Below are 22,979 nucleotides of genomic sequence, written 5' to 3' on the forward strand. Positions count from 1 at the left end.
TGAAATGTGTTGTTTGTGCCAATAACCAACACAACACAAAGATGTGCTGGGGCAGCCCACAAGTGTCACCAAACATTCCAGTGCCAAAATAGCATGCCCACAATGTTCAGTAAAATAACACAAGCTATAACGACAACAGCAACATAACAACAGCATAACAAACCCATTTACTCCCATCCACCGACTCACATACACAGACAGGCCTCCAATTCCAGGACACACCAACTCGAGCATCCTCAGCCCTGGACTCTCAGACTCACAGATATTGGGCCCAGATTCACAGTCGCAGACACTGGGCCTCTGATCTCCAAACCTGTCAACTCAGGGGCTTCGACCAGTGGGCCTCGACTTCTGGACTCACCAACTTTGGTCTTCAACCTCTACTGACCCCAGGACTAAATACCCTGTGCCTCAAACTTCAGATGCTTACAGACCTCCAACTGCAGACTCACCTCTTATCTTCTCATAATCTTTCCCCATAACTAAAGTCCTCCAATCAGACAACATCCTGGTGAATCTCCTCTGCAGTCTCTTGAACACAACAACATTATTGACTGAAAATTACTAAAGCATCGGTGAGTGAGTTCAGCTGTGACCACTTGGCTCTGGACCTCAATGATCGTTGCTTCATGTGATTAAAGAGGCAACTGTCAGAGGTGAGGTGAGCAGCAGAATTTGGATGAGATTTGAACATTTGAAAAGTTCAACAACATCTGAAACTTGAATGGTATCTAATACTTCTCCTGCAATATTTGTTCCCTCTGCCTCACATTCATTAGGTGTGCTCGGGTAACTGGTCAAAGATTACATAGAACATAGCACATTACAGGGCCTTCAATCTACAATGTTATGCTGATCTTTTAACCTTACTCTAAGAACAACCTAACCCTTCCTTCCCACATAGCCCTCTAATTTTCTTTCATCCATATGCCTATCCAAGGGTCTCTTAAATATCCCCAATGCATCTATTTCTACCATCACCCCTGGGAGTGCATTCCACACACCACCACTCTCTGTTAAAAAAAAACTACCTCTGACATCCTCCTATACTTTCTTCCAATCACCTTAAAATTATGCCCTCACATATTAGCCATTTCTGCCCTGGGAAAAAGGCACTGGCTGCCCACTCTATCCATGCTTCTTGTGATCTTATACACTATTATCAAGTCACCTCTCACCCTCCTTCACTCCAAACAGAAAAGCCTGAGCTTGCTCTACCTTTCCTCATAAGACATGCTCTCTAATTCAGGCAGCATCCTGGCAAGTCTCCTCTGCACCGTCTGAAGCGTCACATCCTCTCTATAATGAGGCAACCCAAATGAACACAATACTCCAAGGATTCTCCAACAACAGCCACTACAGAGAGCGACTGTTCTTTTCAATGCATTGCAAAATCTCTCATAGATCATGATATTTTTCAGTTTGACTGAACAAATCATTGTTTAGTAAGGTAATTCTCTGCAGCTCAATACTGCCATCGCAAATGCTTCTCCACAAGTCTTGTGTATAACTAAGGGAGAATGTGAGAGTGCACCTATTTGGATGTGCTCGCCCAATGCAGGTGTGTAAATGCAATCAAATCCCAACTTGGGAGTGGATGTGCACACCCATGTAGGTGTATAAATGCAAACACAGCTCAACTGGGGAAAGTATAATTTAGAAATAAAGTGAAACATAAAATAAGCCTTATAATCAACAGTATACAGATACATGATGTTAAAAGTTTCTAACAGCATAGAGGGCCATTTATCCCCAAGACTTACACAATCAGTGATACATCTGCTTCCAACAGTGTAGTATGCCAGTATTAGACACTGACAGACCTGTACTGATCAGTACTATACCTGAGTTATAGTGACATATCCCCACCTGTACTCCAGGTACAGGCAAAGCCTGGGATGGACTGTGGTGTGAAGGATTTTTACATCTGTGGAGGACAGTGAGGGATTCCCTCCTTGCTCCCTATTGGAATCTCAGTGTCCATATTGTCAGAAATACCAGTGAGTGAGGCAATGTGATTGGACCTAGAGCTTCCTTCCCCATTAAGTTTGAATGGACAGTTCAGTGTGAACGACTGCCAGGAATCCATTCCTTGAGCTCTCTGCTCCTCACATAACAGGTTCGTCATTGGTTTGTCTGCGGACCAGTTCTGCATAAAGCCCTCCTTTCTGCAGCAGTTCTGCATGTGTCCCCACCTGTGGCAACAAGAGGGAATCAAGTAAAATTCATGTACATACTTGTATTTGACATTTCTGCATCATCCACTGGTTCCCAGCAGAGTCCTGACCACAACACATTGAATTAACTGGGCTGGCAAGGAAGCATAGAGGTTAACATAATACTATGACAGTGTTTTACTCTGTCTATAAGGAGTCTGTACATTCTCCTCGTGACTGCATGGGTTTCTTCCAGCTGCTCTGGTTTCCTCCCACATTCAAAGACGTACAGGTTAGTGAGTTGTGGGCATGCTATGTCGGTGACAAAAGTATGGCGACACTTGCAGGCTGCTCCCAGCACATCCTCGGATTGTGCTGGTCATTGACACAAACAAAGCATTTCACTGTATGCATCAATGTGACAAATAAAGCTAATTTTTAAAAGTCTGTTATTTCTAGATTTCCAGAAATGGTCTGCTTCCATCTACCCTGGCTCAAATGTTTCCCAGTACTTATCTCTGTGAATCTACCTGCTGAACCATGTCTACGCCCACCTGGACAAGCCAGCGAGCACTGTGAGGGTCATGTTTTTTGACTTCTCCAGTGTGTTCAACACCATCCGCCCTGCTCTGCTGGGGGAGAAGCTGGCAGCGATGCAGGTGGATGCTTTCCTGGTGTCATGGATTCTTGATTACCTGACTGGCAGACCACAGTACGTGTGCTTGCAACACTGTGTGTCCGACAGAATGATCAGCAGCACTGGGGCTCCACAGGGGACTGTCTTGTCTCCCTTTCTCTTCACCAGTTACACCTTGGACTTCAACTACTGCACAGAGTCTTGTCATCTTCAGAAGTTTTCTGATGACTCTGCCATAGTTGGATGCATCAGCAAGGGAGATGAGGCTGAGTACAGGGCTACGGTAGGAAACTTTGTCACATGGTGTGAACAGAATTAACTGCAGCTTAATGTGAAAAAGACTGAGGAGCTGGTGGTAGACCTGAGGAGGGCTAAGGCACCGGTGACCCCTGCTTCCATCCAGGGGGTCAGTGCAGACATGGTGGAGGATTACAAATACCTAGGGATACGAATTGACAATAAACTGGACGGGTCAAAGAACACTGAGGCTGTCTACAAGAAGGGTCAGAGCCGTCTCTATTTCTTGAGGAGACTGAGGTCCTTTAACATCCGCCGGACGATGCTGAGGATGTTCTACGAGTCTGTGGTGGCCAGTGCCATCATGTTTGCTGTTGTGTGCTGGGGCAGCAGGCTGAGGGTAGCAGACACCAACAGAATCAACAAGCTCATTCGTAAGGCCAGTGATGTTGTGGGGATGGAACTGAACTCTCTCACGGTGGTGTCTGAAAAGAGGATGTTGTCTAAGTTGCATGCCATCTTGGACAATGTCTCCCATCCACTACTTAATGGACTGGTTGGGCACAGGAGTACATTCAGCCAGAGACTCATTCCACCGAGATGCAACACAGAGCGTCATAGGAAGTCATTCCTGCCTGTGGCCATCAAACTTTACAACTCCTCCCTTAGAGGGGCAGACACCCTGAGCCAATAGGCTGGTCCTGGACTTATTTCCTGACATAAATAATTAAATAGTAATATGCAAGTTAAGGTGCAACTATAACGAAAACCAATTTCCCTTGGGATCAATAAAGTATGACTATGACTATGACTATGACTACATTGTCACTTTAGTGTGAAGGATAACAGACAGAAAACTCCAAGTTCTGATAGTGGCTGTGATGAGGGTGCTGGCTGGTAAGGACAGTATGTTAAGTTCTGCTCACAACTCTTTAGCAAGTGAGTACCCCAGGCCTGTATGTAGCAAACCCCAGATGGCATTCGGGTTCGGACTGCTTATCAGTAATATCTGTGCCACAAAAGTGCTGGGCAAGGACCACCTCAGACAAGAGAGAAGGTGACCACTGACCCTTGACATAGAATGGCATTTCCATCACCAATTACACAACCATCAATGTTCCAGAGCTCAGAAACTCAGCTAGTTCAGCCACATAAATACATGTCAGGTCAAAGACTGAATGTTCGGCTGCAAGTGACTCAACTCTGGTAACCAAGGCCTTTCACTGTCTATAGGTCAGAAGTGTGTTGAACCACTCTCTATTTACAGATTCGGATTCATTTATTTATCACAGGTGGATTGAAAAATACGGTGAAAATACAGTAAACATTTGTATTAACAACCAACACAACCTAAGGATGTACTGGGGACAGCGTACAGGTGTTGCCACAAATCCTGGTGCCAAAATAGCATGCCCACAACGTTCAGCAGAATAACACAAGCAACAACAACAAAACAAAACAACAGCAAACAAACCCCTTTTCTCCCTCACACCCAGCCACCCAGTCAGGGCTACAACACCAGGACAGGCCCTTTGGGGAATCCAGCTGCCAGTGAACCTGAGTGTAACTTTGACCAACAGTGTGGTGGAGAGTACATTCATTGTTTATATTAAGGCCTTGTATGGAAACACCAATGCCCTTGAATGGAAAATCCTACAAAAAGTAGTGGATACAACCTACGCCATCACAGCTAAAGTCCTCCCCACCAGTCGGCACATCTACCCTCATGGAGCGCTGTCGCAGGAAAGCAGCATCTATCATTAAGGACCCCCACCAAACAGCTCATGCTCTCTTCTCACAGCTGCCATCAGGAAAAAGGTACAGGAGCCTCAAGACTCACACCACCAGGTTCAGGAACAGGTATTACCCCTCAATCATCAAACTCCTGAACTAAAGGGGAATAACTTCACTCAACTTCAGTTGTCCCATCACTACTGTTCCCACAACTTGCCTATGGACACACATTCAAGGACTCTCAATCTCACATTCTTGAAATCATTTTGCTTATTTATTATTAATATTATGTTTTTTTCTCTTGTATTGCACAGTTTGTTGTCTTTTGCACATTGGTTGTTTGCCCGTCCTGTTGGGTGCTGTCTTTCATTGATTCTGTTGTATTTTTTCGATTTACTGTGTATAACTGCAAGAAAAGGAACCTCACGATTGTATATGGTGACATATATGTACTTTGAGAATAAATTTACTTTGAATTTTGAACAAGACTCAAGAAGCCTGCCATAATCTGGACAAAACAGCCCACCTCACAGCACTTCATTCACTGTTCTGAACATTCATCCTCTCCATCATTGCCCCAAGAGTACAGTCATGCACATGGATAACCTGTCTAAGCTTTTCTTGGTGAACAATCCCTTCCTACCCAGTATAATCCTGGTGAACCTTCCCTCAACTGCCTCAATGAAACGGGGGTTGAAACTGTCGGCTGTACTCCAGGTTTTAACATTTCCTCAGGAGGGCTTTCGGTCATCAAGTAATTCCAATGTTCAGCTAACTCTCCCTACAAAATATTTCTAATTATTAGTGCCTTAGATAGTTGTAAGTATTCAAAGTAAAGGTAGAGTTTCATGGAAACACAAGAGATCCTACAGAAGCTAGAAATCTTAAGCAACCAACATAAAATGCTCAAGGAACTTCTCAGTGAAAAACCTCATTCTGAGAATGGAGATGGAGGAACTAAGAAAGGGAAATAGTTCCTCCAGCATTTTCTGTGTGTTGCTCAAAATCAAGTTTATTGCCATATGCACAAGTACATGTATGCACAGGTGTAATGGAAAACTTGTAAATCAGATTACTTCTCATTTCTTGAAATACAATACCGTATGTTTTAACCTCCTAGGACAGAGGTGCCAGGGAGCTGATGTAGAGAGTCAGTTCTAATATTACTGAATGGTGGAACAGGCTTTAAAGACCATAAGTGTTCCACTATGTTTCTGTTTCTTTCATTCTTAGCACGACACTGTCCACATCCTATCAGCCTCTGGTTAAACATGGGAAGATGTGACCTGAGTGACGAGTTCCACTGATGACAGCCATCGTATTTAATTGAGAGTCCCTGGGTATACGTGCAGGAGCCACGAGAGCCAGTAACCCTCCCAGGTCACCAGGGTCAGAGGTCTGTACGAGTGCATAAGTCTAGGCCCAAAGTTCAAACCCAGAGGTCGGCGAAGTTTGGAGGACAAAACTGAAAGCTGAAGACCTGACGACCTGACTCAATGTCTGGAGGTAGAAACCAAAAGGTTGAAGACCAAAGTTGGCGAGTCTGGAAGCAGAGGCTGGTAGATCAAAGCCACTAGTTCACCCTGCCTGGAGGTCAGAGGCCTGCTATCTCTGCAAGTCCAAACCAAGGATGGGGGGGCGGGGGGGAAGAGAGGAGGCCCAATATCTACAATTCTGAGAGCCTGGGGCCAAGAGCTAGAGACTCATAGGTGGCCTAACTTGGAATTGGGGGCCTATCTGTCTGTGTGTGTGACTGAGTGGATGGGTGAGTGAGAGGGTGTGAAGGGGACTTGTTTTGCTGTTTTTTTTTGTTGTTCTGAAAATTGTGGGCATGCTATGTTGGTGCTGGAATGCTTGGCGACACTTACTGGTTGTCCCCAGTAGATCCTTAGATGTGTTGGTTGTTAACATAAACAATACATTTTGACGAACACGTGATAAATAAATCTGAATCTGAATCGTTTTTTTAGCATGATGCAATGCTGTCATCCCACTGCTAGTTGTAGCCTTGAGGCTGACAGGAGTAGCAGGAACAACCCAGGAGAAGTGAACTACACTTACCTCCCTCACATGTCCATTTGCCAACACACAGATTACATCGGCCCCTTTGATTGTACTCAGCCTATGCGCAATGACTAGTACTGTCCGGCCTTTCTGGATGTTGTCTAGTGCCTCCTGCACTACTCGCTCCGATTCTGCATCAAGCGCACTTGTGGCTTCATCAAGGATCAGGATGCTGGGATTTTTAATCAGGGCTCGAGCAATAGCAATCCTCTGCTTCTGACCCCCAGAGAGAGTCACTCCCCGCTCACCTGACCAATAAACAAAGGCTGTTAACAAGCATGCTGATCAATCTATTAACGCGGTGAAGACTCTGCCCTTCCTCATTCCTCAAAGATGTTTCTTTTGTCTGACTGTTCAAGGTGTTCTCCAATGTGTATCTTACTGTCCAAAGCGTGTTTCTGTATGCCTGATTATCTGAGACACATTCTGTATGTGTCCAATTGTCCAAGGTCAGTTCTTGTGTAGCCAACTACCTGAGATGTATTCTACATATGTGTCCAACTGTCCAAGGTGTGTTCCTGTGTGTGGCTGACTGCCTGAAGAGTGTGAGTGCGTGTGTGTGCGCGCGCGTGTGCAAATGTCCAAGGTATGTTCCTGTGTGTGGCTGACCGTCTGAGGTGTGTTCCCAGGTGATCTTTGCTGAAGTAATCTGCATGCATGTGTTCTGTTAGTAGGAATGCGCTGTCACACGCACCCACAACAGTCATGTATCCATCAGGGAAACTTCGGATAAATCCATCTGCATTTGCTTGCTGAGCTGCGATGTACACTTCCTCGTCTGTGGCATTTGGGTTACCAAATCGGATGTTCTCCATGATGCTGCTACTGAACAGTACAGGCTCCTGCAACGCACACAGGAGGAATTTCAATTCAGAGGATTTTTAACAACAGCCAAACCAGCTCACCCTGGGTGTTGGAACTGAAACATCAGATCCATCCCAAAGCAACTCCCTACATCAGCCTCAGCTGAGAGGGGGGAACATTAATAGTAACTCCAGTCTGAGAGGTAGTGAGATACTGAGAGTTCATATTCCTGTATGGGTAAACGGCAAGACTGGAAAGATTTGTGATGCTTTAACAACATTTACCCTATGATATTACCCAACAACCATCAGGGTCCAGAACAGGCATGGCTAACTTAAATATTATCAGAACTCTATAAAACTCTGGTTAGACTACATGCAGTTCTGGTAGCTATACTAAAGGAAAGAAAAGATTGTGCTGGAGAGAATGCAGAGGAGATCAACTGGGATGTTGCCTGGATTGGGGTAATTCACTGTGAATGGGATGGGTTCATTTTCCCCGGAGCAGAGGAGGCTGAAGGTTGACCTGATAAGGGTAGATAGTAAGAATCTATTTTTCCTATGTTGGAATGAATATAAAATAAGAGGGCATAGGTATAAGATGAGAGTTAATATCAGCTCTTTCCTGGACACATGGGAGCCCAGAGAAGAGGGAGACAGGACTGGAGAAACAGAGAAACAGGGCAGCAAAAGAAAGGAAGGGCAAAGGGAGATGGATTGAGGGAAGAGGAGCGAAGTGGGCAGGCACAAGGGAAGGGGAGAGAAGAAGGCAGGAGGAAGGGAAGGGAAGGGGAGAGAAGTGGACAGTATGAAGAGTACTTACCTGGCTAATGTATCCAATAACGTGACTACGCAGCCAGTGTGGATCCAGGGTCCTGAGGTCATGTCCATCCAAGGTGATCACTCCACTGGATGGTTCATAGAATCGCTCCAGCAGAGATGTTACTGTTGACTTCCCTTTAATCATATTAATCACATTTTTAAAAAAAATTAACAGCAGTACTCCCAACTTTCTCCCATGAAGAACACTCTATCCTTATGTTCTAATGAGAGCTGCAATCATTCCTCGCTAAAACAGAGATCTGATCACAAAAAATAAATCTGCTGAGTTATTAGGAGCTTGGTTAGTGTGAACATATTTGGACTGCATTGGGTGATCAGGGAAAAACTTTTCCAATTTTTTAAAATATATTTAAATACTAGGATCAGAGGTTCTGAGTTATAGGGAGAGGCCTGCTAGGACTTTAATCCTTGGAATTTAGGAGAATGAGGGGCAACCTTATAAAAGTGTTTAAAATTATGAAAGGCACAGATAAGGGGTGTGGTAATAGTTCTAGTGTAGGGAAGTCCAGAACATTGGGGCATAGGCTTGAAGTCAAAGGGCAAAGATTTGAAAGTGACCTGAGGAGCAAGTTTTTCATTCAGTTGGATAGTGAGTATATGGAATGAACTGTCAGAGGAAGTGATTGAGGCAGGTACAATAATATCATTTAAGAAGCACTTGAACAGGTACATGGAGGGGCAGAGCTTAGAGCAGAGGTTCCCAGCCCAGGAACCATGGACCCTTTGCTTAACGGTATAGGTCCATTGCATATAAAAATTTGGGGACCACTGGCTTAGAGGGATATGGGCTAAAGGCAGGAAATCTTTGGACTAGCTGGGTGGGCACTGAGACCACCATGGAATGATTGGGCCAAAGGGCCCGTATCTTTGCTGTATTGCTCAGTGACTCTATAATTCCTGGGAAATTCATTGGGCCTTGGTGGTCAGGGACCGCCTTGGTCCCAATACAGGGTCACCATAACAGGTTAAATGGATGCCAAGTCTTATCCTGTTTGGCACTTTCTTCTTTCTGTATCTTCCTGTGCTGCCTGAGGTATAATACCGCTGGACACAAACACTGCTAGCACTGTCCCACATATATCATCTGAACAAAGAATCTCAACACAAAATGTCAACCATCCATTTTCCTCTGTGGAAACTGTCTGACCTGCTGTGTGTTGTTCAAGATTCATTACCTGCGATCTTTTTTTTAAAAATCTTCATTGAAGCATACTTTTCTTAAAAAATAAGGTTTTCAGGGTGGTTATAGAGCTGATGTTTGTCGTAGGTTACGGTGGGACATTGATAGGATGGAGAGTTGGGCTGTGAAGTGGCAGATGGAGTTCAATCTGGAAAAATCAAGTGGTTCACTTTGGAAGGTCGAACATGAAGGCTGAGTACAAGATTAATGGCAGTGTGAAGGAACAGAGGGATCTTGGAGTCCATGTCCATAGATTCCTCAAAGTGGTCACACAATTTAATCGGGTGGTCAAGAAAGTGTATAGTGTATTGGCCTTCATTAGTTGGGGGACTGAGTTGAAGAGCTATGACGTAGTGTTGCAGTTCTATAAAACAATGGTTAGATCACACTAGGAATATTGTGTTCAGTTTGGTTCTCTCACTATAGGAAATATGTGGACGCTTTAGAAGGTGCAAAGGAGATATACTAGGACACTGCCTGGATTAGAGAGCATGTCTTATGAGGATAGTCTGAGTGAGTTAGGGCTTTTCTCTTTGAAACAAAGGAGGATGACAGGTGACTTTTAATAGAGTGTACAAGTTGATCAGAGGCATAGATCAACTGGACAGCCTGAGACCATTTTCCCAGGACAGAAATGGCTGAGACAAGGGAGCATAATTTTAAGGTGATAGGAGGTAAGTGTAGAGGGCAATACCAGAGGTAGTTTTTTTAAAGACAGAGAATGGTAAGTGCACAGAACGCACTGCTTGGTGGTAGCAGAGGCAGGTACATTATAGACATTTAAAAGACTCTTAGATGGACAAGCAGGAGACTGGAATACTCCACTTGTGGAATTTGGGAAGGCGGGGAGACCAATGCCCCTGATGACAACAAATGTGAGAAGTGCATCCCACTGCAGCTTCTAACCATCCACATTAAGGAGTTGGAGCTGGAGCTGGAGCTGGAACTGGATGAACTCCGGATCATTCAGGAGGCTGAAGGGCAGATAGACAGGACATATAGAGTGGTAGTTACACATAAGGTGCAGGACACAGGAAACTGGCTGACGGTCAGGAAGGGGCGGGTGTTAAAGAGCCAGTGCAGAGTACCCCTGTGGCCAACACCCTCAACAACAGGTATATCACTTTGGATACTGTTTGTGGGGGGGAGGGGGGGGTGACCAAGCAGAGAAAACTCACCGCAGTCACCTCTCTAGCACTGAGTCTGGCTCTGTGACTCATAAGGGGAGTGGGGAGAAGAGGCACGCGAGGACATAAGGGATTCATTAGTTACGGGACAGGAGGTTCTGTGGGTAAAAACAAGATTCCTAGATGGTATGTTCCCACCGGACATCTCGGATCAAGTCTTCAGCATTCTTTTTTTTCAATTTTTAAAAATTTTTTAATTTATTACTAACAAACAAACGAACAAAAAAAACACAGCACATCCGCAAAGATCACAACCATAGCAAAATCAAATTAAATATTGAGCAGAAAAAGAGAGAAAAATATAAAGGCAAAAGTAAACACACACAGCGGAGGTGCACCGCACCAAAAAACCTCAGTCCTCACCCTGTAAGAAAGCCAATACAGGGCCCCATATCCTTTCAAAGATGTCCCCTCTGTCCTCATTACATAGTCTCAGTCTCTCCAAATGTAAAGTATTTGGGGAGGTTTGCTAAGGCTGTTGGGGAGAGTTTAAACTAGAATTGCTGGGGGGTGGGAACCAAACTGAAGAGACGGAGGAAAGGCGGTTGGCTCACAAATAGAGAAAGCTTGTAGGCTGTGTGAGAGGGAGGATAGGCAGGTGACAGAGAAGGGATGCACTCAGACTGATGGTTTGAGATGTGTCTATTTTAATGCAAGGAGTATTATGAACAAAGTAGATGAGCTTAGAGCGTGGATCAGTACTTGGAGTTATGATGTTGTGGCCATTACAGAGACTTGGACGGCTCAGGGGCAGGAATGGCTACTGAAAGTGCCAGGCTTTAGACGTTTCAGAAAGAACAAGGAGGGGAGGCAAAAGAGGTGGGGGCATAGCACTGCTGATCAGAGATAGTGTCATGGCTGCAGAAAAGGATGAAGTCATGGAGGGATTGTCAACTGAGTCTCTGTGGGTGGAAGTTAGAAACAGGAAGGGGTCAGTAAATCTACTGGGTGTTTTCTTATAGACCTCCCAATAGTAACAGGGACATCGAGGAGCAGATAGGGAGACAGATTCTGGAACGGTACAATAATAACATGGTTGTCATGGTGAGAGATTTTAATTTCTGCAATATTGATTGGCATCTCCCTAGAGCAAGGGGTTCAGATGGGGTGGAGTTTGTTAGGTGTGTTCAGGAAGGTTTCTTGACACAATATGTAGATAAGCCTACAAGAGGAGAGGCTGTACTTGATCTGTTATTGGGAAATGAACCCGGTCAGGCATCAGAGGTCTCTCTGGGAGAGCATTTTGGAGATAGTGATCACAATTCTATCTCCTTTACCATAGCATTGGAGAGGGATAGGAACAGACAAGTTAGGAAAACATTTAATTGGAGTAAGGGGAAATATGAAGCTATCAGGCAGGAACTTGGAAGCATAAATTGGAAACAGATATTCTCAGGGAAACGTATGGAAGAAATGTGGCAAATGTTCAGGGTATATTTACATGGGGTTCTGAGCAGGTACGCTCCAATGAGACATGGAAAGGATGTTAGGATACAGGATAAAGGATGGTGTACAAAGGCTGTTGAAAATCTAGTCAAGAAGAAAAGAACTTTACGAAAGGTTCGAAAAACTAGGTAATGATAGAGATCTAGAAAATTATAAGGCTAACAGAAAGGAGCTTAAGAATGAAGTTAGGGGAGCTAGAATGTTCCATGAGAAGGCCTTGGCGAGCAGAATTAAGGAAAACCCCAAGGCATTCTACAAGTATATGAAGAGCAAGAGGATAAGGACGTGAGAGAATAGGACCAATCAAGTGTGACAGTGGAAAAGTGTGTATGGAACCGGAGGCGGTAGCAGAGGTACTTAATGAATACTTTGCTTCAATATTCACTATGGAAAAGGACCTTGGCGATTGTAGGAATGACTTACAGTGGACTGAAAAGCTTGAGCATGTAGATATTAAGAAAGAGGATGTGCCGGAGCCTTTGGAAAGCATCAAGTTGGATAAGTCGCGGGACCAGATGAGATGTACCCCAGGCTACTGTGGGAGGCGAGGGAGGAGATTGCTGAGCCTCTGGAGATGATCTTTGCATCATCAATGGGGACGGGTGAGGTTCCGGAGGATTGGAGGGTTGCGGATGTTGTTCCTTCTGTTCAAGAAAGGGAGTAGAGATAGCCCAGGAAATTTATAGACCAGTGAGTCTTACTTCAGTGGTTGGTAAGTTGATGGAGAAGAACCTGAGAGGCAGGTTTGATGAACATTTGGAGAGGTATAATATGATTAGGAATAGTCAGCATGGCTTTGTCAAGGGCAGGTGGTTCCTTACGAGCCTGATTGAATTTTTTAAGGATGTGATTAAACACATTGATGAAGGAAGAGCAGTAGATGTAGTGTATATGGATTTCAGCAAGGCATTTGATAAGGTACCCTATTGCAAGGCTTATTGAGAAAGTAAGGAGGCATGGGATCCAAGGGGACATTGCTTTGTGGATCTAGAACTGGCTTGCCCACAGAAGGCAAAGAGTGGTTGCAGACGGGTCATATTCTGCATGGAAGTTGGTGACCAGTGGTGTGCCTCAGGGATCTGTTCTGGGACCCTTACTCTTTGTGATTTTTATAAATGACCTGGATGAGGAACTGGAGGGATGGGTTAGTAAATCTGCCGATGACACAAAGGTTGGGAGTGTTGAGGATAGTGTGGAGGGCTGTCAGAGGTTACAGTGGGACATTGATAGGATGCAAAACTGGGCTGAGAAGTGGCAGATGGAATTCAACCCAGTTAAGTGTGAGGTGGTTCATTTTGGTAGGTCAAATATGATGGCAGAATATGGTATTAATAGTAAGACTCTTGGCAATGTGGAGGATCAGAGGGATCTTGGGATCAGAGTCCATTGGACACTCGAAGCTGCTGTGCAGGTTGACTCTGTGGTTAAGAAAGCATACAGTGTATTGGCCTTCATCAACCATGGGATTGAGTTAAAGAGCTGAGAGGTAATGTTACAGCTATATAGGACCCTGGTCAGACCCCACTTGGAGTACTGTGCTCAGTTCTGGGTCACCTCACTCCAGGAAGGATGTGGAAACTGTAGAAAGGGTGCAGAGGAGATTTACAAAGATGTTGCCTGGATTGGGGAGCATGCCTTTTGAGAATAGGTTGAGTGAACATGGCCTTTTCTCCTTGGAACGACGGAAGATGAGAGGTGACCTGACAGAGATGTATAAGATGATGAGAGGCATTGATCATGTGGATAGTCAGAGGTTTTTTCCCCAGAGCTGAAATGGCTAACACAAGAGGGCACAGTTTTAAGGTGCTTGGAAGAAGGTACAGATGCGATGTCAGGGGTAAGTGTTTTTTTTTTACACAGAGAGTGCTGAGTGTGTGGAATAAGCTGCCAGCGATGGTGGTGGAGGCAGATATAATAGGGCCTTTTTAGGGACTTGGATAGGTACATGGAGCTTAGAAAAATAGATGGCTATGGGTAACCCTAGGTAATTTCTAAAGTAAGTACGTTCGGCACAGCTTTGTGGACTGAAGGGCCTGTATTGTGCTGTAGGTTTTCTAAGTTTCTACGTTCTGATCCAGGTCGATCGGAGTAGGCTGTTTAAATGGTTTCAGCATAGACTAGATGGGCCAAAAGGCCTGTTTCTATGCTGTACTTCTCTATGAGTCTATAGGCACATGGATGAAAGAAAAATATAGGGCTATGTGGGTGGGAAGAATCAGATTGATTTTGGGGTCGGTTAAAAGGTACAAAAGTGCTTGTATCGTTCTGTTTGATGTTTGCCCTGACAGGGATAAAAGACAACAGCTTCAGTTGCGCCAATATTTGGGCTGAAAAGATGGTGCTGGTAACACACAGTGACTCTTTTCAGGCAGCAAACAAAACTATTAATAATTCTACTAAATATACCTTTTCGGGACTACGAACACTGCAATTTGCAGCCTGTAATATCCCACTGCATGGCAAGCTGAGCAAGGATTACCGCCCACGAGGAAGACCATACCTCCGCTACAGGGTAAGTGCCGCATGAAGTTGGATAGCATTGACCTCAACACATAGGAGGAAACAGTTGAAGATCGGACAGCATGGAGGGCCGCAGTCAAAAGTGGTGCACAACGTGCTGAGGTAGCAAGGACCAACATGCTCATCAATAAGAGAACTAGAAGAAAAGCCAAAGCTGCATCACCCAGAGCACCTTCCTCCTTCACCTGCAGCCACTGTGAAAGAGACTCTAGAAAGTGCAAACAGCTCCAAGTCTACAACCCCAAGAACCATCAGAAAAGTGTCACACCATCGTCTTGCGAGACGTACTGATGCCGACAACAAATTTCCTGCTGGGAGGTATTCTTTTGAAATGTCTGTGTGACCTGGCATTTTTGTAGTATACTGAAATATTCAGAGAACTGGACTCTCAAGAATGCAGGTACAGCCATGGCAGCCATGGTTGGAGCAGAGTGGGGCTAGACTGAAGTGGCAGGGCCCAGGCCTGAGAGCGGATAATGACCAAAAGTTCGGCTGATTCAAGCTCCAAGCCAGGTTAAGAAGATTAAGGCATTGAGGCCGAGGGCAGAGGACAAACCAGTGTTCAGCTCACTACTCCGGAGGCTTTACTCACCTCAGCGCTGTACATACTCTGCAGCCACTGGCACTTGCCTCAGTGCAGAGCCTGGCTCCACAGCTGTGGCCTGCAGCCATCGAGCTCCTGGACCGGCTGCAGCACTGAACTGGCTCCGTGGCTGTGGACTTACTTTTAGGGACTCTGCAGTTCATTTTCTGTGGATTGTTTGTTTTTTATTATTGTTTGCATGATTTGTTCTTTCTTTTTCACACACAGGATGTATGACTGTCTTTGTGGTGTGGAGTTTTTCATGAATTCTATTGTGTTTCTTTGTTTTGTGGTTGCCTGCAAAAAGATATAGTATAGTACACATACTGTGATAATAAATGTACTTTGAATTTTGAAATTTCTCCTAGTGTTTTCAGATATATCAGAAGGAGGAAATGGTCAATGCCACTGATGAGTGATGAGAACAGTGTCCACATGAATAGGGATGCCATCACTGACGTGTGAATGTGTAGAACAGCTTAAGAAAAGTGATACTGGACAGATTACCCTCATCATCATGGTGCAGGACTGCATAAATTTGGGTAGAAAACTCTCATTCATTTAATTTAGAGATACAGCACTGTAACAGGCCCAACAAACTGTGCTGCCCAATTACACTCACGTGATCAAATGATCTACTAATGTGGGAGGAAACTAAAGCACCTGGAGGAAATCAATGTGGTCACGGGGAGAACATACAAACACCTTCCAGACAGCAGTGGAATTGAACCTGCTCAATGGCACTATAATGGTATTACATGAACTGCTATGCGACCACACTATCCCACTGTTGGAACTATTGGAAATATTCAGGAGTTCTGGGAGGGAGCAGGAGGGCTCCACCATGAATAAACAGGAAAGGGAGGCTGTAGATAGGATGGGAGTTGGCATAAATGGGGGTGGGGTGCAATGAGAGAACATAAGGAAAAGCGGGATCTAAGGAGAGAATATCATTAACAGTACCAGGTAAGATGGAAGCCAGCAGGAAAAGCTGGATGGTCAGTGGCTTGGACGGAATAGGGTGAGGCAAGAAGGAACCATGGCTCCTGGCTATCGATATGAAACTGTCCTCACCTATTCCCGACTGTCCAACGATGGCCACCACCTTAGACGCAGGTAGGGTCAGGTTGAGCCCGTTCAGCACCAAGTGGCCAGGTCTAGTGGGATATCTATGGGAAGAAAGAGAAACTGTTTGATTTTATTTACAATGAAGCCTTGTCCATGTTATTTATGGCTCAAGGATTGGTGGTTGATGTGGCAGGTGGTTGACAGCAGACCATCAGAAATTTGCTTTGAGAATTTTGAGCCCATAATCAGGCCTGAAACCCCAGTGCTACACCAAAGCCTTATCCATCTTGTAAGAGAAACAGGAAATATTCCAGATTCTTCCTTGTGAATTAATCAAAGCTTATTTGTCAGCAACAGATTACATTCATTTTACAGATGCTGATGGGACAATGCTCTGGTTGGCTGCTTCATTAGCAGTTCTCCCTCCTTAACCAGGTGAAAAGGATATTGGAGAAAAAACCTGTAGAGTTTAGAAATCTGAAACAAAAATGGCTGGAAACACTCGGCAGGTGGAGTAGCATCAGTGGGGGGTGGGTGCGGGAGGAGGAACTGTGTGGATATTTCAGTTCAAGGAGCTCACACAGGAAGTGGAAAAGCATATCGCTGAGATGGAAAGGTGGAGAGGACAGAGGGAATGTTGCACAAGCAGAAAATTAAAGTTGTCACGGCAACAATTACTTTGAAAACTACCAGATGGAGTTGAAGCCACGTCTATGTAGAGAGAAAGAGTGAGAATTTAAGCCCAAGGGTTTGTTTTACCCAGATGGAAAACAAGTGCTCTTCCTTGAGAAAACACTAGCATTACTGAAACAATGAAGGAGCCCAAAGGCAACATTAGTCTGGGTAAGAGCGCGGCAGAGAATTAAAGTGACAGAAGATTAGAACCTCACAGACAGAACAGAGTTCTTCCCCCATTCAGATTCTTGAATGGTCCTCTCGTATACTAAGATATGAACTTGTGATCTCTCATTCTTACTCTCATTTGATTGTTTGCCTGCACTGTAACTGTAGCATAGCAGCTGGCATAATGCTTTACAGTGCCAGTGAGCAGCATTTAATTTCCTCTGTTCTTTGTAATAAGTTTGTTCATTCTCCTCATAACTATGTGGGTTTCCTCTGGGTGCTCTGGTTTCCTCCCACATTCTAAAGATGTACAGTTAGGGTTAGTAAGTTGTGGGCAAGCTATGTTGGTGCTGGAAGCATGGCAACACTTGTGGACTGCCCCCAGCTCATCCTCAAACTGTGTTAGTTGTAGACTGTGAAATTAAACCTTTCACTGTATGTTTTGATGTACTTGTGTCAAATAAAACTAATCTTTTATCTTTAAACACCACAGAGTCATGGAACCATACAGCACAGATACATGCCGCTCGACCCAAAGAATCCATACTGATAAAGCTGGCCAGCCAGCTAGTCCTAATTTCCCGCATTTAGCCTTCTGCACTCTGTTTTCCTTTTTACTTCTTCAACATACCTACGTAGGGAATGATCTGTCTGGATGGTGCACAAAATTAAAGTTTTTCATTGTACGTGTGACAATAACAAACCAATTCCAATTCCCAGTGTTGGAATCTATATTTGGCCTGTACACTGCAGGGGAGATGACTTCTTAATCATGAATGTAGTTGTAGGAAATAGAAGTGGTTCACCTGAAAGAACTTTTTCAGTCTCTGGGTAGTAGGAAGAAGGTAAAGGGGCATGTGTTCACAGAAAAGACCTAGAAGGAAAGTGGCTGGTGGAATTTTAATTCAATTGGAACGTTGGATGGGAAGAAGAGTGGATGTGGCTCCTGGTGGAATCCTGCTGGGAATTATCTGTGGAGTATCGAAGCTGATGGGGTAGAAGGTGAAGACAAGGAGAACTATCCTTCCTGTGGCTGGTAAGAGCGTTAAGAGCAAAAGTGCAGTAAACAGATTGGATATGGTTGATAGTTGTATGCTAGCAGGGAAACCAAAGTAAAGGAAGACTCAAGAAAGGAACGGCTGAGCCAACAGCTTTGTATCCAGACATTAGGATGTGGAAGGAAACCCTAGTACACCCAGGTGAAATCCATACAGTCACTGGGAGAACGTGTAAGCTCCACACAGACAGCATTCAATATCTGGGTTGCTGGAATTGTGTGGCAACTGCACTATTTGCAGCATCACTCATACCCTTTCTGACTCTAACCCAAGCTGTGCTTGCTCTGGGTATGTTTGGTACAACAGTGTAGAGAAAGGTCCTGCATGGTATGTAGACATTCATAGATTGGGACATAGAACTTAGAAGTTGGAATGTTATATTGCAACTTTACAAAATACAAGTCCAGAAGTTTAATGTACATGGGATCTAGTGTAAGCTGGCTAAACAAATCCAAAATTGGCTCAGTAGTATGTTGCAGAGAGTGGTATTGGAAAGCTATTTTTCTGATTGGAAGTCTATGCCAGTATACAAGGCAGGGACTAATGCTGGGACCATTATTTTTGTGTTTTCTGTATATTCATGAGTTGGATGTTAAAGTAGGAGGTCTGAGTAGTAACTTCGCAGGGATACAAAATTGTGGATAGCAAAGAGGTTGTCTAAGGCTAGAGGAGGATATAGATAAGATGGAAACATGGCAGAGAGTTGGTGGATGGAATTTAATCCTTACGAAGATGAAGTGATATATCAAGGGAGGCCATTTAGTGATAGGACAAATACAGGAAATAGAACATTAAGGAACATTGACAAGTCCAAGTCCATGGTTCTTTAGAAGTGCTATCAAGGTGGTAAACAAGACATTTGGCATGCCTGCTTTTAAAGATTGGGACATAGAATATGAAAGCTGAGATGTTATTTTGCCACTTTACAAAACACCGGTTAGACTGCAATTGGAGCAGTGTATGAAGTTCTGGTCACCACACCATAGGATGGATGTGTTTCACTGAAGAGAGTGAAGTGGAGATTTACCAGGATGTTACCCCGGACTGGGGGACTTTAGTTCTCAAGAGAGACTGAATAGGCTGGTCTTGTTTTCCTTTGAACGAAGCAGATAAGGATGATCTGAAAGAGGTATGTCAGATTATGAGAAGTACACATAGGGTAGACATTCTAAATCCTTTTCCCACAACTAGGATACGAAAACAAGACAACTCAGTGTTTAAGTTTAGGGAAAACAGTTTTAAATAGGATTTGGGAGGAAGTTCTTTTCCCCACGCTGCGAGTAGTTGATACCTGGAACTCACTGCAGAGGATGTGGTGGAATCAGATACAATTGCTATGTTTAAGAGGTATTTAGACAGTCAGGATCAGGTTTATTATCACCAGCATGTGTCATGAAATTTGTTAACTTAGCAGCAGCAGTTCAATGCAAAACATAATATAGAAGAAAAAAATAACAATAATAATAAATACGTAAATCAATTACTGTATACACATACTGAATTGATTAAAAATCATGCAAAAACAGAAATAATATAAAAAAAAGTGAGGTAGTTTCAGCGTCTGAAATAGCCAAGGCATAGAAAGATACAGTCTTAATATGGGCAAATGGGATTAATGTAGAAGAATAAATGGGTTTGCATGGATGTGGTGGGCCAAAGGGCCTGTTTCTGTGCTCCACAACATTATGAGTCCATGAAGCTATAATCTGTAAGTAATCCATACTGGACTTGACCATAGAGCATTTAATGACACAGAAATAAATGTAGAAGGAATGCCTAACTATGCAGTTGTTGCCTTTGCACATTTGAGAGTTCAGTGTGGAGTGAGCTTCCTCTCTATGTTGACATAGCATAGCAATATATTATTTCACTGTATGAAGATTTAAATCTAACTTCTGTACAATAAAAGGAGGAGCAATTAGTGACACCCCACTTGAAGCCTGGGTGCAATATCCAATAATGAGTTAACCAATGACACCTTTAGCTGTTACACACCTGAATGTAACGTCATGGAACTGGACGTGCCCAACCAGAGCATCCGATGGGATCCGGTGCCCACCTTTTATCGGGATCGTTGGTTCTAACATCAGGAACTCAAACACTCGGCTTCCAGAAGTCATTCCACGGATGATCTGGCAAACACAGGGAGAAGTGGGATCACAGTTGGGATTTTAGAATTACATTTATTGGAGACGAAGAATGTTCCTTTAGACAAAATTAAGAATCTCTGGGAACAAGATTTACGGACATCAATATCTGAGGAAACTTGGAATGAAATTTTTTAACTGGTTATTACTATATTGTTATGTGCTCGCCATTCCCTCATACCATTTAAGGTACATAGAGCTTATATAACTAAGGATAAGCTATCTTGTTTTTATTCGGATATAGCTCCCTACTGTGACAGATGTAATAATGGAGAAGCTTCATTAATTCATATGTTTTGGACTTGCCCGAGTCTTGAAAAATATTGGAAAGAAGTTTTTCAAACTTTTTCTTTACTTTTCAAAGTCAATTTTAAGTTTAATCCTCTGACGACCCTATTTGGTATTGTTGCCGGACAAGATATCAACCTGAAGACATCTGATTTACATATTTTGGCCTTTAGCTCTCTTATAGCTAGGAGGGCGCTATTGTTTAAATGGAAAGATGTTTCTCCTCCTACTCATGCTCAATGGTTGTATGACGTTATGTCATGCTTAGATATAGAGAAGATTCGTTGTTCAATTTCTGAATCTCCTCAAGACTTTCAAACATTGTGGGGACCTTTTCTGAATTATTTTCAAAACCTTCAATTCATTGTTTAAAATCAGATGTTGGCTATTATTATTTTTTATTATATGAGAAAGTATTTTACCTTTTTTTCCCTTAATAAACAGCTTCGGTCTTGGTAGGGGTTAGATTCTTTTTTTTGCAATAAATTAGTATATTTCAATATAACTATTGATTAACTTACATGAATACAGGGTAATGAGATTGTTATTATGGATAGATATAATGTAATTGGTAGTTTTTAAAAATATTTTTTGACCTTTTATATATACTTCCTTATACTCTGTATTCTTCTGTGTAGAAACTAATAAAAAAAAATTGGAAAGAATTACAGAATGGGGCTTGCAGACCAGTTGGAAGGAGGGAAGGAACAGTGTTAGTGTTACAGTCGGTGGTATATTTTAAAGACATCTGGGGTTCAGAGAAGCAGTGATATGGTAGGGGTGCAGTGTTAGGGTCTTGGTGTTGATTTAATATGTTGTGTATGAAGTGTGGCAGAGAGTCATTTATATTTGACTGGGTTTCCAATATTAAGTGACAAGGTCAGGGGTAAAAGGACTCACCTGTCCAAAAGCGATAGAAATTTGTCCCAAGGACCTATATCAAGAGAAAGAAATATTTACCTGAGAACCAGCAAAATCTATTTTATTTTGCACGGAACATGGACATTACTGCCAACATCAGCAATTATTTCCCATTCTTGAATGTTCCTCAGCTGAAGAGATGGTTTCAAGTACACTACATACGTGGGTCTGGAATCACAGATAAGGCAGACGAGATAGGGCAGTAGATTCCCCAGGATGCTGCCTGGACTAGGGGATATGAGCTACAATAAAGCTTGAACACACTAGGGTTGTTTTTTCCGGAGTGGCGAAGGCTGAGGGGAAACCTGACAGAAGTTTATTCAATTATGAGATACATGGGTAGAGGGGAGAGTCAGAATCTTTTGCTCAGCATACGAGCAACAGTACCAGTAAATATTACTTCAAACTGGCATAACATTACAACAGAGAAGAGGAGGAATTCCTTCAGTCAGTTGGTGGACCTGTGGAAGTTATTGCCACAGATGGCAGTGGATGCCATGTCATTGAGTATATTTAAAGTAGAGGCTGACAGGTTTTTGATTAGTAAGGGAATCAGACATTACAGGAAGAAGACAGGAGAATGAGGTTCAGAGGGAAAGTGAATCAGCCATGATTGAATGGCAGAGCAGATCAATGGGTCAAATGGCCTAATTCTGCTCCTGTATTCTGGTCTTAACAAGCATTAATGGATGAGATCTTTCATGTCAAAGCTGAGAACCTGAACCCAAGCCGCATAGGGACAACAGCTTACTGCCGATGCTACATCTGAAAATTCTGACCCATTCCCAAATAGGTTTGGATAGTGCTGAAATTCAAGTGCCAGAGGATAAACGGGAAATGGTCAGTGCAAATCACCATCTATAGGTAGTGGCTCTCAATCCACTTGCTCTGGATAGAAATGGCAGCATTCCAGATCACCCACACTCCCCTCCCACCACAGTCCCAACCAACAGACCTCTGCACAGTCTGAGTTGCCACCAGAAATGACATCATGTCTCCAGCGTGTAGCTGTTCCTTTGCCATCAATGATCCACTGACACAGATCATCCCCAGAACCACACCTGCAAGAAACAACATTGGTGACATTTTATTGTACTTTAAAACAGAGAACAACTACTGGCATTAATATTCTGCCTTCACATAGATAATTGTTCTAAGCTATTTCACAAAGACACTTGCAAATTTCTATAGGTGTACCATGGAGAGCATTCCGGACATCCCACCTCTCCCGGAAGTTCCAGGAGTCTCCTGCATATTAATAGTG

At 43.5% G+C, this 22,979-nt stretch overlaps 1 protein-coding gene across 3 annotated transcripts in view; it reads right to left on the reverse strand.

Annotated features, from left to right (window-relative positions):
- Positions 1–1,618: 1,618 nt before the first annotated feature.
- abcb8 (ATP-binding cassette, sub-family B (MDR/TAP), member 8) overlaps positions 1,619–22,979 on the reverse strand; it is a 66,981-nt gene continuing 45,620 nt past the window's right edge. For all 3 annotated transcript variants that reach the window (XM_063041085.1, XM_063041091.1, XM_063041100.1), the window contains 8 exons: positions 22,671–22,776; positions 21,695–21,728; positions 20,355–20,491; positions 16,465–16,559; positions 8,455–8,588; positions 7,523–7,670; positions 6,826–7,076; positions 1,619–2,195 (listed from right to left, as the gene is read on the reverse strand). In XM_063041085.1, the coding sequence (XP_062897155.1) occupies positions 2,109–2,195; positions 6,826–7,076; positions 7,523–7,670; positions 8,455–8,588; positions 16,465–16,559; positions 20,355–20,491; positions 21,695–21,728; positions 22,671–22,776 (992 nt within the window). In that variant the 3' untranslated portion in view covers positions 1,619–2,108. The remainder of the gene's footprint in view (positions 2,196–6,825; positions 7,077–7,522; positions 7,671–8,454; positions 8,589–16,464; positions 16,560–20,354; positions 20,492–21,694; positions 21,729–22,670; positions 22,777–22,979) is intronic.

Source organism: Mobula hypostoma, chromosome 1, assembly GCF_963921235.1.
Source record: "Mobula hypostoma chromosome 1, sMobHyp1.1, whole genome shotgun sequence".
NCBI classification, from domain to species: domain Eukaryota; kingdom Metazoa; phylum Chordata; class Chondrichthyes; order Myliobatiformes; family Myliobatidae; genus Mobula; species Mobula hypostoma.